This window comes from Phodopus roborovskii, unplaced genomic scaffold (genome assembly GCF_943737965.1).
Source record: "Phodopus roborovskii unplaced genomic scaffold, PHOROB, whole genome shotgun sequence".
Lineage (NCBI taxonomy): Eukaryota > Metazoa > Chordata > Mammalia > Rodentia > Cricetidae > Phodopus > Phodopus roborovskii.
Window position 1 is genome coordinate 5,344,281 of NW_026126578.1, and position 16,771 is coordinate 5,361,051.

Below are 16,771 nucleotides of genomic sequence, written 5' to 3' on the forward strand. Positions count from 1 at the left end.
CTGCCAACCTGGTTCCATCCATACACACAGGTGAGGGAAAGCTGATATTTGCAGTAGAATTTGACTCAAACCCAATGACTTCTAAAGGCGGTACTTGGCCTTTAATAGTATCCCTTCCTTCTGGGCTACAGAGATACCTCACCTTAGAAGATGCTCCCCAGGCAGGAATGGAGTGCACAAAATAAGGAGATAAACAGCATCTCCTCCCACAAAACTGTACTGACAATGCAGAGGTTCAAGTCCTCATATTAAATTTTATCAAGTCACTGTGTGATCCTGCACTACTCTCTGTCTTTCTTTGGGCTGTGACATCCCCAGTTACACCATTTATCCATCAGGGCACTGTGGGTGCTCACATTCATTATCCATCCAGGCACTGTGGACGCTCACATCTGTTACTCATCCAGGCACTGTGGATGCTCACATCCACAAGTTTCACTTGCTGAAAATTCCTGTCTACAGATGACCCAGGTATCACAAGGTCATCATGGTGTAACACATTCTCACACTGGCAGTGACACTGAAGTAAACACTGGTGTAAACATGCTTACTACCCCGTCCTTCTTATAAACTTACATATAACATGTAACACTTGGTATTGATAAGCGATTATCTACTATTTGTGCTATTTTAGAGAGCACTATTTCTACTCCTAAAAACACAGATTTACTGTGACCCAGTATGGTGTGTTATACAGGCAGCAACCTTGTCTTGTGCTTTCTGTATCTCCTGATTGCATCATTCTCTCTTGTACTCAATTTAATCTCTTGCTATGATCTCACACATGCATCATATGGCATAAGGGTGTAGCCAGCCTTGATTTGTGTCAGAACTGCTTGTGACATTTATAAAGTGATGAAATTGCCTAATGTGTTTCATCATTACATAATGCCTGCATGCAGTTGGCTGACAGCATGATCCAGGTGTAGCCCTTCCCTGTGAGGATGGGATCCCATCTGTCTGTGTGTCGTGGCACCCTCCTCCAGCCCTGCCAGAGTCTGTACTTCTGGATATAAGAGAGACAGCTGGGGGCAGGGAGGAGTTAGAAATTGAAGGTTTAAGGCATGGCCTTGGATGCCAAAACACAGTCAAGGCAGACCCTCCCCTAACTTTCAGCTTTCCACCTGCATCCTAGCTCTCTAGAAACCCACTGGCAACAGCTTTAGGAATGTGGATTGTCACTTCTAACACATATCAGAAAAGTTTATTTTTAAAGTATTGTAATTAACCTTCAGGGACCTGTTGGGGGTTTTTAAACATATTATAAAATACAGTTGGTACCTGAATCTTGGGGGCTGTTTAGTTCTATAATAGGCCATTACACTTGAGCTTATGTTCCATCTCTGTAACAGATAATAAATACTCGAAGGCCTTAGGCAAAGTGGAAATGGGCGAGCACCTCAGGTAGTAACACTGGAACTTCCAGAACACCCATGGCCAGAATGACAGGGAAGCCACAGGAAAAAGACTCAGTGACAACAACAAACTGAATTCTCTGGGCAATAAAATGACTACCACACAGCCAGTGTCAGACTGGGAGTGTGTGCTCCCGAGAACAGTGATAGCAATCTGATGGCTACCTAGCAGCCTTTTTTAAAGTATTTGTAAATGAAAGTGACCAGGGAGGATTTGTGCTTCTTTTAACTGACAGGCTCCTTGAGTCACACTGTCAAAGGACTGCTTTGAAGAAACAGGTATATGAGACCATTAAAACAAAACAAAAACACAAACAAACAAATAAAAACCCAGCTTGAATCCTTTTGAATATTCCCTGGGGACCATATTTCCTCATTTGTTTTTAATGTTTTCGTGTTATCCCTGTCAACTTGAAATGGCTCTCTGATAACAGGAGAGGACCAGTGATGGGGCATTGAAATGGCTCTCTGACAACAGGAGAGGACCAGTGATGGGACATTGAAATGGCTCTCTGACAACAGGAGAGGACCAGTGATGGGGCATTGAAATGGCTCTCTGATAACAGGAGAGGACCAGTGATGGGACATTGAAATAGCTCTCTGACAACAGGAGAGGACCAGTGATGGGGCATTGAAATGGCTCTCTGATAACAGGAGAGGACCAGTGATGGGGCATTGAAATAGCTCTCTGATAACAGGAGAGGACCAGTGATGGGACACAACCACACACTGAGGCTGTACTTAGACAGTGATCTACTGAGTGAAGAATCAAACTGCCCAGGTGGGGGTAAGGTGATGCCAGCATTAAAATTTAGAATAGGCCTGCCATGGTGGCACATGCCTTTAATCCCAGCACTAGGGAGGCAGAGGCAGGTAGAGCTCTGTAAATTCAAGGCCAGCTTAGTCTACACAGCAAGCAAGCTCCAGGCCATCCAGAGCTATGTAGTGAGATCCTGTCTCAAAAAAAAAAAAAAAAAAAAAAACCAAAACAAAAAAAAACTTAGAAGAGTGGATTTGATAATGTACTGAGCTCTAGCTGCCCTGTTTAGCTCAAATTCTCCTGATCTCTATAGGACTGAACCCTACCATGTATGTCTTTTTCTTCTCTGGACCTAGAACCTTGGTGAGGCCCGCCAATAGTTACCCTGGTGTGTGCTGAGAAACAGTGGTCCCTGTGTCCTTGGATTCCCACCTCCTATGTATGGGGACACCCCCCCCCTTGGTCTTGCCCTTTCTTGCAGCCATACAGGACTGACTTCAGCCCCTGTACCAAGGTGATTTTCCAGGCCTTCCTAGTGAAGGTATAAGCATCAGGTCCTTCCCTGCCCGGTACTGGGTATCTTGACCTGAAGTGGCTCAGCGGCTCCACCACACAGCAGTCCCCCTTGGGCTCTCACCCACCCAACTCACCTTCACCCAGTGTCTGCTTGAGTAAGTCATGCTTGGCTTGCAACTTGGTGATGAGGTTACTGCCATTCACATATTCTTTAAATTTCTGTAAAACATACAAGCATAAGGAAATTAAAGGGCACACAACCCAGTGATGATAGGGTCTCTGACTCTAATCCCACCTCCCCCCCCCCCACCTAGCAGGGAAGCCAGGACCTGATAATGAGGACAGGCAGGACTTTGCGCCTGCTTTGAGCTATTCCAAGTGGCTGTCTAATTATTGGGAGTTCCCTGGTCATGTAGGTTGGGTTGGGCACATAAGAGGCAGGGGTATTTGGCCGCAGTGGAGGCTGCTGCTGCAGTGAGAACTGTGGGCAGCACAAGACACAGGGCCCGTTGGTCACCAAATCTCTACTGTGCTTCTGGGACCAGAGCAATAAAGAAGAGAGTCATGCAAAGTCCTGCAGCCAAGGTCAAGAGCTACCAGAGCAAAGCTAAAGATGAGCCTTTCTTCCAAATGAGAAAGGGCTGTGCAGGCCACTGAGAAACCTTGTATCACTGCACTGGGGGACATGATTTTCTGGGTGGACGAGATAAAGAAGGGTGTATAGAAAGTGCTTTGTCACAAATAGAAGATATAGATATAGATAGATAGATAGATAGATAGATAGATAGATAGATAGGAACCTCTCCATGATCTTGGAGGGCTAATGAAAAAAGCATAATCATGTTTGTACATACACAGACAGAGAGAGATGGGGAGGGAGAGGGAAAAGAAGAAGGAGAGAGAGAGAGAGAGAGAGAGAGAGAGAGAGAGAGAGAGAGGGAGAGAGAGAGAGAGAGAAGAACCTCTCCATGGTCTTGTAGGGCTAATGGAGAAAGTATGGTCATACTTGTACACACACACACACACACACACACACACACACGCACGCACGCACACACACGCACACGCACACACACACACACGCACACGCGCACACACACACACACACACACACACGCACACGCACACGCACACACAGAGGGGGGGCCCTCTCCATGATCTTGGAGGACTAATGGAGAAAGCTTGATCATACTTATTCAAAGGAAACAGAAGCCCAGAGTTGGGCTCCTTGCTGTGCAGGAATAGAGCCCTGCCCATTTCTAGCTCCCCATTAGCTCCTTGAGGTAAGCTGACAGTAGACTTAGGATGTCTCTCCAAATGTGCAGCAGAGAATCAGCACCCTCATCACCAGTTGGGAAGACTATTAACATGTGAATTTCCTTTTCATGACACCTCAAATCTAACCCTTCATTTCTCACTTGGGGAGGATTCACCGGGGCCTTAAGCTTCCAAGTTTCAGAGCCCTGCTGAAGAAACGAAGCACTTGAATTTTAACTGAGTGCCTGGCTCTGGGTAGTGCACACCTCTGCTTCAGTCAGTAAGTATTGACTTATAGGCTGGAGGTGAAGACTTCTAACAATACCATCCTCTGATTTCATCACGTCTAAGAATTAATAAAAACCAGAGGTGAGGTGTACACATAAAAGGTTAATCATGCCTGAAGTTGTTTTCTGAACTCCGGAAAACAAACAACTAACTACACACACACACACACACACACTTGCATGCACACATATCAATATGTATATAAAGCATATAAATATATGCACACAAATAAAAGAAAAAATGTAACATCTTCTGATCCTTGGTCAAAGACACTAGATTTCTTTAAATATAAACAGGCTGTGCCCCTTCCTCTGCTTCTGCTTCCCAGATTTTGTTGTACTGCTGAAGTGACTTTCTATTCATCCCCATCTGCACTTCCTACCCCCTGGAGACAAAAACTCCTCTAATAGAAGTAGTAGATGCCAAAAGTCATGAAGACTAGCTTTGTTTTCTTTCTTGACAAGGTCAAAGGGTATTGAAGTATATGTCAATTATTGGACTGTAGCTGGGTTTTGATTACAGCTTACCAATTATAGCATTGGGTTGATTTGTGACAGATTCTGTGAGTATAACCCAGTCAATATCAGCCTAGCTGTGTGTCTCTGGTGACCTTGGCAGTAGCCTGGCCCAGCCATCACATTTTCTTATTAGCAAACTTTAAGGTAATAGAGGCCATGCTCCATGAATCTGCCTATCATACAAGATCTGAGAAGGGCATAGGCGTCCAGTGATTAGGTTAGGATGTTGACAATCTGGACCTGTCTTGACTCCATCAAGAGGACAGCTCAGTGAAGACCTCCCTGCATGTTTACCTACAGGGCCTTTAAGAGGAGGGAGACAAGGCTGCATACAGAAAAGAGTTAGCTGACACCACCTTAGCTTAAAAATAAAACAAGAGCCAGGTGTGGTAATGCATGTCTTCAGAGAGTTTTGTTGTAGGCATTCAAAGAGACAGTATTCAGGAGGGGGTACTAGGGTGTTGAGGCTGCTTGGAACCAAAGCTTGAAGGTAGGGTTACAAGAATCAGAGCATTTAGCCTGGAGAAAGTAAGCCCCAGATTTCTAAAGTCAGGGAAAGGCTGTCAGCTTCACTCTGGTCACCAAAGAAAACAGCATCAAGACCAATGGCCAGGAATCCCAGGGTAACAGATTTCCCAAAGATAACAAAAGAAAGCTCCAGCCACAACTTAGCAGGAGAGCTATTTGGGTGAAGGGGAGCTTTTCACTCTGGGCATTTGAGCAGAGTCTCTATGAACTTTTTGTGGTATGTGCACCAGATGGAAGGTAATTCCCTTACAGCCCCAATCTCCATGTTCAATAAGCCTAATTTGAACTAAAGCTTCAATTCCCCTTCCCCACTTTCCTCCTGGCCCCTGGCCCCTAGCCAAAATGGAGGCCTGAAACCTGGGATTTTACAGGAGGGACTAGCAACTCCTGAATAACTTGCTTGCAATGCTGAGGTCCTCGTTTTTAAAGCTTAGTCACCAATTTAAGACAAAAGCAGTCACATAACTCTAGGTTGTTACCTGACTCCTTCACTGTGTTCCTTTAACCCGGCGGTTGGCAATCTTCCTAATGCTGTGACCCTTTAATACAGTTCATGTTGTGGTGACCTCTAACTATAAAATATTTCCATTGCTACTTCATAACTGTAATTTTGTTATTGTTATGAATCATAATGTAAATATCTGACATTCAGGATGTCTTTAGGAGACCCCTGTGAACCACTGCTTTAACCCAACTGAATAAAACTCTTTCTTTAGTTCCTTCCAAAAACACCAGAGACCATCACTCAAGATTAACGTGAATCTCACCCACTGGTGAGTCACTTTCTCCACTTCAGAAAACCAAGCCAAGCAACCTTATATTAAAAAAAAACAGTTAGGAGATTTATGTCATATTATTCTGCTGGCTCTCTCATTTGTTCAGGCTACTTCCAAAGCCACAGGCAGGGGTCAGTGGTAGGTTCTAGGTTCCAGATGTCACTTACTGTGAAATAAAACATTTCTGTTTCCTGCTGGTTGGCTCTCCTTTTGGCGATATTGATTTTGCTCATATAGGTCTCAGATGCGGCCGACTTCACAGACTCTGTAGAGCGGCTGTGTTGGAAGGCATCAGAGACATCAAAGTCCTCCACGGTCAGCATGTCCTGTAAGGTCTGCATGGTGGCATCTAGGGTTTTCCTAACCTAGGGAAAAACAGCACAAATACCTTTATTCTCATAACACCTCCGATGCTACTAAGTCCTTTTCCTGACAGTAGCTTTGTTCTTCCACGTAATGTCCCTAGAAGGTAGGCACGACAAGATGGTTGCTCATAGATAGGCAAATTTGTCCTTGGTCCAAGACCAAGTAGCTGGCAGACTGAGAAGCCAGATTGCCCAATCTAAGGTCATTTATTGGGTTGCTTCTGTCTGAGGGACCTTGGGGATGTCATGAGGGTAATGGAGTCAAGTTTCTAGGCTTGTTTCTCTGGTCTGGTTAGATACCCTAAAGGAGCATGGCAATCAACAGAAATGCTCTGGTGTCTTCTCTCATTTAGGGAGGAATAGAGCATCTGATGGTGGGCAGTGATCTGCTGGGAGACAGGACCTTGAGGAAATTAGTTCACTGCCATAGGTTTAATTGGGACTCCAGCTTCCATCCTAGGTCTAGTGAAATCACACAACACAGAGACCACAAAAGCAGGACATGAGGATCTCAGTCTCACAGAAGCCCCAGAATGCGTGGGATCTCGGTGGCAGGCTCTACATCCCAGAGGTAGGTCAGTCCAAAAGGAATCACAGGCAGAAAGTCAGAATCCATTTATTGTAAGATCATTGACACTCCAAGTCTCTTTTACTGCTCCCAGCTGAAATATCACCTCCTAATGGTGTCAGGCCCCCTAGCACGTGCCATTCATGGTCTAGTGTTTTTTCATATGCAGTCACTCATTGATCTTCATGTTTTAACTTCTGGCATTTTCTCATCAGAAAGAGGAAAAAAACTATGAGACTGTGTTCCCTTTTATTTATTCTCTATCTAGGGTAATGTTTAGCATGTACTATGTGAATAAATATTACGTAAATAAATACTTGTTGAATAAATAAGTGAATAAATCAAAATCAAGTCTGTTTTCCAACACAGACTGATGGAAGTTGATTCAAGGATAAGACAATCCCAGCCCATCCACAGCCCACGGAGAGGGCTGTGTGCCTCATTCTCCTCACTGTGGCCCTAGTTTCCATTTAAATCCCATTCATGGCATTATATATGTGAATCATTTAAAATCCTTGGGGGGAAGACAGAAAATAAACAGAAAGAAAGTACAAATTCTGCCTAGCTCCTGTCTCTCTCTTGCCAGGCTGAAAAGACCAGTCAGTTTGCCTTTTGCTTTGATTTCTGCCCATTGCGGAGATACCAGACACAACTGTCCCTACTGTCCAGGATAGCCTGCATGACATTTGAAGACAGTAGCCATGACTTATCACCTTACACCAGGACTGGACTTCTTGAGGATAAGTTTATCACACAACTTTGAGTAGCACTGCCCAAATCCTGAGGTTTTTTTTCCTCAGGGCTGTAGGGTTGGCTAGCATCCCTCCTCTAGGTGGGGTATGTATTTAGGTCTTAGTAGGACACTGTCTACCTGGCCTCTTCAGTCCACATTACAGTGGACTTACCCAGTGTGATGCTGTGCCACTAGGCAATATGGGAGGACCACTAGGCTGGTGAGACTGACCCATTCCCTGGGGCTTAAAATCCACAATACATTTAGGGCAATCTGGACCTTCTATTTCACTGCGTAATTGTGAGTACTTACTCTGATGATACAACATGACCTTATTGCAGAGAATGAGGCAGGAAAGCACCAAGTCAGTAGTAACCACCAATCACTCTACAGCTGGGATGCAGCCAAGGTTCACATTTTGAAATATTTTTCTCACAGGCTTTTCTCTATGCCTGCAAATCTGCAATCATTCTAAACACAGAGTCCCACTTCCCCTTGTTTCCCTTTCATCTGAGATCTTGTAAGCATCCTTCAGGCCATTAAAGATTCTTAGCACAGATAGGGTGTGTGGTTGTATAGCCTCTCACCAATGATCCGCTGTTTCCTATATAGTACAGGACAGGAGACTCCCCAGCACCTTACTATGGAACTAGACCCAGGCAGCAGCTCACTCACCTCTTCATTCTCAATCTTGAGGGTTGCCAGCCTGGACTGCAGCTGGTGGTACCGCATAAGCAGCTCTGTCTGGACGGGCTGCTGTGCACTGACCTGGCACACCTGCAGAAAGAAACGAGGTCATCACAGTGACCTGCCCTAGGTAACCCATGTAGAACACAGCAAAGGCAGAACCAGATGGAAACTAAGGTCTTCTTACTTCAGAGTCTACCCTCTTGCTGTGGCCAGTGCGGCTTCCCAGTCACAATCGTCTATGTTTGCACAGTAATTGTGGGCTTACAAAGACCTTCTACCAAATCCTGGCATGCCAAACTAATTAATTGCAAGGTGGGAAATTGTGGATGAAAGCAACTGCTTGAACAGCCAGTAGCAAGTATAATGAACCAAAAGCAGTTGACAAGTGATCCTGTCACCACAGGGATGCATAAAGATGTATCAGAGAGACAACTTTGATGATCACATTGTTGGTTCTCTGTATCCACAAGTTTCATGTCCACAATTAGCCAACAAAGGACAGAAAGTATACATAGGGAGAAAAAAAAAAAAAAAAAACCCAAACACCTAGACTGAATGTGGGCAGGCATTTACGTCTTATCATCCCCCAAAGTGTACAAGTGTACAATAAAACTATGGTCAACATTTGCATAGTGTTAGGTATGCTAAGTAATGCAGAGATGATTTCAAGTATGGAGGAGGATGTGCACAGGTTCTTTGTAACCACTGTGCTGTTTTGTATAAGGAGCTCAGTACCCTTGGATTTGGCCATCCCCCATGTCCTGTCAGCAGTCACACACAGATACCAAGAGCAGATGTGCTATTCTTCTGGAGTCTTGCCTTTCAAAGGTGTTACCACCTGTGGACAGGGCTACCTGGTACACTGCAGTTCCTCACCCCTTCTGGGAACACAGCTAAGATCATGCAGGATAATCCGGCTCTTTGGTTTGCTAGTTATTCACTAACTGCTAACTAAGTAGTCAAGCTTCACAGTAACCAGAGTCCTAGAATCTTTATGTATAAGTGACAGACAAAAGGGCTGACCTGGGATAGCAGGATGCCCCAGGAAGAGTTGTGTCACCTTTTACAAGTCCTCTCTTATGCAAATGAAGGACGTGGGTGAAGCCATATAGAGCAGACAGTTGTGGTCATCTTCTAAGATGTCCCCTGTCCCTCCCTAGAAGCAGATGTTACACATGGCCCAACTGAGCTCCCCCTGGGCTTCTGAGGCTGGCTGGTTTGGCACCCACCAGCCTCCCAACTCCCAGAGGGAAAATGATCCAGGGAAGTACAGGGAGCTACCTTCTACATGGGGAACAGAGGACAGTGTCAAGTGCCATCTGCACACTCTTTTTGTTAGTTTTCCAGACCTCAGCAAGGGTCTAGGCAGCACAAGCATGGACGGAAAGTCGGTTGTCTGGTATTTCAAAGGCTCACAATACTGTAGAGGGCACCTAAGGCCTAAGGAGATAAGAGACTATTTCTAGGCAGATTGGAGCATCCTTGAGGTCTCTTAAACACATCTAAGAGGGAGCCTAAGGGAAGGAAATCAAGGACCCACAGTTCTGTAGGTGGGGATGTTAGCCAACAAGACCAGATCATCGGAAGAAGCTCAAGAATTAAGAGCTGACCCTAGGCATACGTACTCAAGGTTTTGTTTTTTTTCTCCTCCCACAATGCTCTAGGAGAATGGCAGAGAACAGAAGTAGCACCTATGATGTTAACATACCCTACTCCCAAATTTGAAGCAAGCATGGGAAACTTATTCTCAAAGTCATGTACAAATGGCATTGGAGGTGGGGCTGCTGGGAAGTGATTAGGACTAGATAGGGTGGTGAGGGTAAGGCCACCATGGTGGCATTAATGGATTATCAGAGGTAGAAGAAAGACAGACTGGAGCTCTGCCTTGCCATGTGGAAACCATGCCATGTCATTACACAGTAGAATGGCCCTCATGAGATGCACCTGCTTTTAGACTTCCTAGCTTTCCTCCCTGTGAGCTGAAGAAGTCTCTATTCCAGTGGCGCTCAACCCTCCTAATGCTGCAACTTAATACAGTCCCTCATGTTGTGGTGGCACCCCAAACATAAAATTATTTTTGATGCTATTTCATAACTGTAACTTTGTTATTGTAATGTAAATATATTTGGAGATAGATGGTTGCCAAAGGGGTTGCCACCCACAGGTTGAGAGCCACTGCTCTATTCCGAGTTATTCAGACTTAGGTACTTTCATATGGTAGTGGAAACTGAACTCATACAGCTGGCTCCCCAAGCAGGGTTCTGGCAGGAAGCCTACCTCATCCCCCATGTGGGGCTGGAACTCAAACTTGAGTGGTGGGCAGAAGACCTGGCTGCACATGTCCATGACCGTGTGCTTGTCACTCCGGGAGTCCAGGTTGTCCACTGCGTTCTCTATGACATCCAGGCCTTCATGGCGAGAGGTTTCCAGGTTATATTCTGCTGAGAGGTAGGTCCGAAAGGTGCGGGCCAGACTGGCATGAAAGCCCAAATCGCAGCACTTGGGGAAAGGCAAGGACAGAAGGGTGCAGATGAGAACCAGGGTGGTGACCTATGGTCACCGTTCAGCCCCTAGCACTTTGGAGGCCTGAAAAAGCCATACCACATCCATCAGAGGGAGCTGAGGGATGAAATGTGGGTACCAACAGAGTTTCTTTCAGCTCCCCAGCCTCCACCACAGTCTCTCGTCTTCAAGCCTTCCCCATCCACGCTCTCTGCCTAGATGGTTTCCATCTGCCATTTAGTTTACAGGCCGCTTCCTTCTGGAAGTTTTCCTTGATGTTCTCTGTACCGAGTTTTGGGCAGAGAACCACATGCCTCCCACCCCCCTCACTGTGGCACTTGCCACAGTAATTGTCTATTAACATGCTCTACACAGGTGTGCTCCCTGGATCTTGTCCACCTCTGAGCCTCAAGTCCTAGCCCACAGTAAGGCGCTCGGTAAACATTTGGCAAGTGAATAGACAAAAAGGCTAAAAGCTGAAAGAGAGTTGAGAGCAAGCAAAGGCGGGGGAGGGGGTCGCTTTAGGCCATTGGAAGACTGAGTAGACTGCCACCACCCCCATGCCCTGACTTTCAGAATAGGATATACAGGGTTAGAGGGAAAGAATCCAGCAACCAATACCAAACCTCTACTGAGCACCTACAGGAATGGATCTCCCATTTATCATGGAAGGGGCGATGGAAAAACAGTCCCAGCTGTAAAAAGTGACACAGTCTCCCATCACTGCCACTCACAGTGTCCTTCTTTAAGCCTGGTGTTCTCCAGGGAGCCCTGCACAGCCCCATAGAGTCAGTGTTCTGTTCTTTGGTGATCAAACTCATTCCTCCCAGGAGAATTTCCCCACATCAAGAGATTCTCTCTCTCCAGTGAGTTTCTCATGGTGTACACCTGGAAGGCTGGACCCAGGGTTCTGAATGAATGGTCCTCTCATCTTCCTTACCAGCAGCCTCTCAGGGTGTGAACTGTATACAGCTCTCCCCTGTGTCCTCGAACCCAGCAGAGGCCCTGGTGCACATGGGAGAACTTTGGAAGTTGATATTGGATATCTAACTAATCAAGCTATGGGACATGGGAGGGATCAACCAGAACTCACTCTATCCATGGAAAATGTGACCATGAATTAGCTCATACTCCAGCCACAAACACTTCCAGTCCTTCTGTTTTAGCAGGGTCACAAAAACTTGGCCAGCTCACATGCAAACTGAGGACCATGGCCAGTCCCATCTTCCCCTAACTCATGAGATGTTTCAGCCCATATGTAGCCCCACCCATCAACCTAGGTTACTCACATCAATGAGATCAGATACATCATGGATGTAGTATTTGCTGATAGCTGCATTGGTGGCTGCCAGATTCAGCAGGTAGTCATTGCGAGCCTTCGTGCACTTGAGCTTATTCTCAGAATATTTGGCCTGCCTCTGGAAGGAGAAGAGGTAGACATCAGCCAAGCCAGCTGGAGGGAGGATCTATGATCTCCATAAGAACTGTTTGAAAGTGAGTCCCACCACTCAGCTATGTGATGCTTCTGCATCAAGGGAGCTCTACTGGACCCTGAATCAGCAATACACCTTGTCTAGCACAGATGCAGCCAGCAATGATGTCATTTGTTACACAGCAGCTTTCAGGTAGTCTCTACCAGGTGGGTTAGAGATAAGATACCCCACTCTCAGTGCTCTCCATGGCTTTCCAAGATGCTTTCAATTAGCCACCATTCCAGCCTCATCTTTCTCTTGTCTCACTCAACCTCCTTTGTCTATCTTCAAGAGACCAGGTTCATTTCTGCTTTGAGTCCTTCAGACTCCTTATAGTCACATTCCTGAACCTCTAAGTGGTCTGTTCCTTGATGTCACTCAAGTGATGTATCTCTTGCATCTCTACTCCTCTCCCCTTGCCCTATTCTGTTTTCATAAGCTCTTTGTTTATTTCTTGGTGACTGGTACTCCCACAAGAAAGGGAACTCCATGAAGTCAGTGCCATGACCGGCCTTGCTCGTGGGTGTTGGATTTATAGCACCCAAACAGACCAACTAAGGTAAGCCTTGGGTCATTTTTAAGAAAGGAGAGAGAGGGAGGGAGAAGAGAAGAAGGAAAAGAGGGGGTGTGGAACAAGTCTGGGTCTAAATAGCAGGAGGAGTGGGTCACAGTACCCAGAATTTTGGAAAAGCATCTTTTATCCTGGGTCAGACCACAAGGGAGGTACACAAAGAGGAACAATGAACAACTGCCCCTTCCCCTTTCAGAATGATGAGTCTTGGCACTGGGTCTCTTTAAAGAAACCATACCTCCAGGAGGTAGTGGCACATGCCTTTAATCCTAGCACTTGGGAGGCAGAGGCAGAGGCAGGCAGATCTCTGTGAGTTCAAGGGCAGCCTGGTCTACAGAGCAAGTTCCAGGACAGGCTCCAAATATACACAGAGAAACCCTGCCTAAAAAAAAGAAAGAAAGGAAGGAAGAAAGAAAGACAGGAAGAAAAAAAAAAAAGAAACTACTTTGTTCAGCTAGCTGTTCTTTCCCATTTCCCATTCCATGTGAGATCTAGCTTTGGAGTAGACCAGTCCCATCATCAACCTTTTAATTCTCAGACATCTTAGGTCCTCTCTGGGACTACTCATCAGATGTCTCCTAGAACTCGTATCCTGTGCCAACCAGGCACCCATCCCAAGAGTGTCTAAACACTCCTGACCCTACCTAGGGGCTCATTATGGCCCTGAGACCTTTTTCCTGGGTTGACTTCATTTTATAATTGAAGAGGACAATCACGGCATCTTAGCTGAACTCATCTATTTATAGGTGAGGAAATGAGAGCTGAAGAAGGGGCTTGTCCATGAGCCAAGCGGCTAATTAGCATATGGCTGCACCAGGAATGAGCCTCTAGAATCCCAGCCAGTATCTTTCCATCCCAGCATTTCCTCTGGAGAGAAACCTTGCATTCATGAGCAGCCACTTATCATCCTCCTCTCCCTCAGATCCGGAATACCAAGCATCTACTTCCTGTGTCCATGGGCATGTCTACTCTGGACATTTCACATAAGTTCATTTGTACAGTTTATGTCTTTTGTGCTTGGCTTCTTTCACTTAGCATGATGTCTTTGGGGCTCTTCCACATTGTGGCATGTATGGGGACTTCATTCCTTTTCAAGGCTGGGTTATTATTTGTTAGTAGCTAAATGTTAGAGTTGTTTCCATCTTTTGGCTACTGTGAACAGTGCTATTGTGAATATTCACATACTAATTTTTATACAAAAATGTTTTCATGCCTCTGGGGCAGATACTCAGGAGTGGCATGACTAAGTCACATGGTAGCCTGGTTCATGTATATCCAACATCTAAAGAACTGCCAAATGGCTTTCCACAGTGACAGAACCACTCAATACACAGCCTGCCCCTGACAGCAGTGCAAGATTTCCTGATTCCCACATCCTCATCCCTGCCTCTTCCTCCAGCCTTTTTATCCTGGTCCTTCAGATGGCTGTGAAGCACTATTATACTGTGGCTTTCATTTGCATTTCCTTCTTTGATAAGGATGCTGAGCAGATCGCTCTGTGTCTATGAACCACCTAGATGTTCTTAGAAATTGGCTATTCTAAGAGATGGCTAAGCAGTTTAAGAGTGCTGGCTCTTCTTCTAGAGGACCCAGGTTCAATTTCTAGCACTCACATGGTGGCTCAGAACTGTCTGTAACTCCAGTTCCAGGGGATCCAACACCCTCTTCTAGTCTCTGAGGGCACCAAGAATAAAAGTGGGGCATTTACACACATGCTGACAGAACACCCATAAATAAAATAATAAAAAGAAATGTCTATTCAAATTCCTTGCCCATTTTGGTATAAAGTCTTTGACTGGGTTTTATATTTTCCTCACTTTCAAAAATTATAGCAGGACACACACACACACACACACACACACACACACACACACACACACACACACTTACTTTTATATGCTTCCTAGTTTACCCAGGTTCTGTTGTTACACTTTGTTCCCACCAGTCTATAATTTCTAGAGCTAAAGGACCCTGTAATCATAGAATTAGACCCATGGAAGAACAGATAAACATCTGATGCAATGGCTTGCAGATAGAACTCTGCAAATGTTTCCTGGTTGTGGGGAGTAGATGGATATGAAGAATTCAGCAAGAAGATCATAGCCTTTGAAGAAGAAAGGAGAGTCGGAAGTCACAGATGGGTCCTGCACTTCAAAACTCCCTGGCTATAGCAGAAGTCATTAAGTGATCTTAGCACCTTTTCAACTAAGCCTTGATAAAGCTGCACAATCCTCAACAGAGTACTCTGGGTGGCCACTACCAATGTATCAGAGCCAACATGAGCAATAAGATTTATTTATCAGGTTTGAAAACTGAAGCTCAGGGAGAGGTGTTAATAATGTAGCATGTAAAACCCCCAGCTAGGATGCTGTGGGGAGTGCTTTCTGTGTGAGCATAAAGACCTCCTTGGATCCATAGCTCCATGTGAAAACTGAACTCAGGTGTGTAACCCCAGAGCTGGGGAAGGGGTAGGAGACTCCTCCGGCTTGATGGCCAGCTGATCTAGCCAATCAGTGCACTGCAGGTTCAGAAACAGACCGTGTCTCATAGAGTGAGACGGGGAGAGCAACAGAGGAAGATACTTGATCTCAACCTCCAATCTCTATAAACACAGGAGAGGAGCACACCTGCATACAAATTGCACACACGTGCATACAACATACGAAAGTAAACAAGCAAACTAACCCTAGGCTACCAGACCCCAGATCTTGAGCTCTGTCCACCACACCTACCAGAAGGCTTTGTAGCAGCCACACATAGTGCTTCTGAAGCTATGGTCTTTGACATGGCCATGGCAATTTCACAATGGGCCTGTGATAGCTTTCAATGCTAACTTGAGACAACCTAGAAAATTACCTGGGAAGAAAGCCTTAATGAGGAATTGTCTCTATTGGATTGGACTCTGGGCATGCCGGTAGGAGATTGTCTTAACTGAATTAAATAAAATGGGAAAATCCACCCTGAATGTGTGACACTATTTCACTGGCTGGGTCTTGAACTTGGTTAGGTGAATAAAGCTAGCGTAGCATAAGCAAATGATGGAGTGAGCGAGTATGTTCATTTCTCTCTGCTCTTGACTGTGGAAGTGATAGGAATAGCCATTTTCAGTGCCTGCCACTTGGATGTCCCTGCACCCACAGACTGTAACCGTGAGCTAAAGTAAGCTCTTTCTCCCTTAAGTTGCTTTCTGTCAGAACATTTCATCATAGCAGAACAAATGGAACCAGGACAGGGCCCCTTATCCTTCCTGCAAAGGGGGAAGGCAAGTCGGCATCTGAGTGCCTCGCCCCTTTTCTCGCACTCACCTTCTCCTTCATCTTCTCAATCTTCTTCACAGAGCTGCGGCGCTGGGGCCGGTCCTCGTGCCGGAGCAGGTTCATGCTGAGGTCTCCTGACTTGTTGAACTGTTTTTCCTCCTGTTTCTCAGCCTCCTTCAGCTTGCTTTCTGCACTTATGCTCTCTGCGTGGTACATGTGGTAGGTTTTCATGACCTGGGAATACATTTGTGCAAGGAACCAGCAGCCTGTTATGGATCAGCATGGTGCATCTTGTCCCTGGCCCCACCCCAAGTTCCACATACTGTCCCCCCCCCACACACACACACATACATTCATCTTAATTTCTTTACTCTGCTTAGACTTCCTGGGGACTGGAAATGGAGATGTTCCTCAGGTGTACTGACTTGAGCGTGAGTGACACCATAGTCACCCTCTTCTTCATGACCATCATCATCAACATCACTAGGCCCTACTAAGTATCAAGTGTGAGCTAGTAAATGGGAAATTAAGAAGAGCACCACAGGGCTGGAGAGA

At 45.7% G+C, this 16,771-nt stretch overlaps 1 protein-coding gene across 4 annotated transcripts in view; it reads right to left on the reverse strand.

The window, feature by feature from the left end:
• Srgap3 (SLIT-ROBO Rho GTPase activating protein 3) overlaps positions 1–16,771 on the reverse strand; it is a 211,991-nt gene that overhangs the window by 40,025 nt on the left and 155,195 nt on the right. For all 4 annotated transcript variants that reach the window (XM_051203643.1, XM_051203641.1, XM_051203642.1 and 1 more), the window contains 6 exons: positions 16,265–16,450; positions 12,206–12,334; positions 10,692–10,913; positions 8,400–8,501; positions 6,226–6,423; positions 2,826–2,910 (listed from right to left, as the gene is read on the reverse strand). In XM_051203643.1, the coding sequence (XP_051059600.1) occupies positions 2,826–2,910; positions 6,226–6,423; positions 8,400–8,501; positions 10,692–10,913; positions 12,206–12,334; positions 16,265–16,450 (922 nt within the window). The remainder of the gene's footprint in view (positions 1–2,825; positions 2,911–6,225; positions 6,424–8,399; positions 8,502–10,691; positions 10,914–12,205; positions 12,335–16,264; positions 16,451–16,771) is intronic.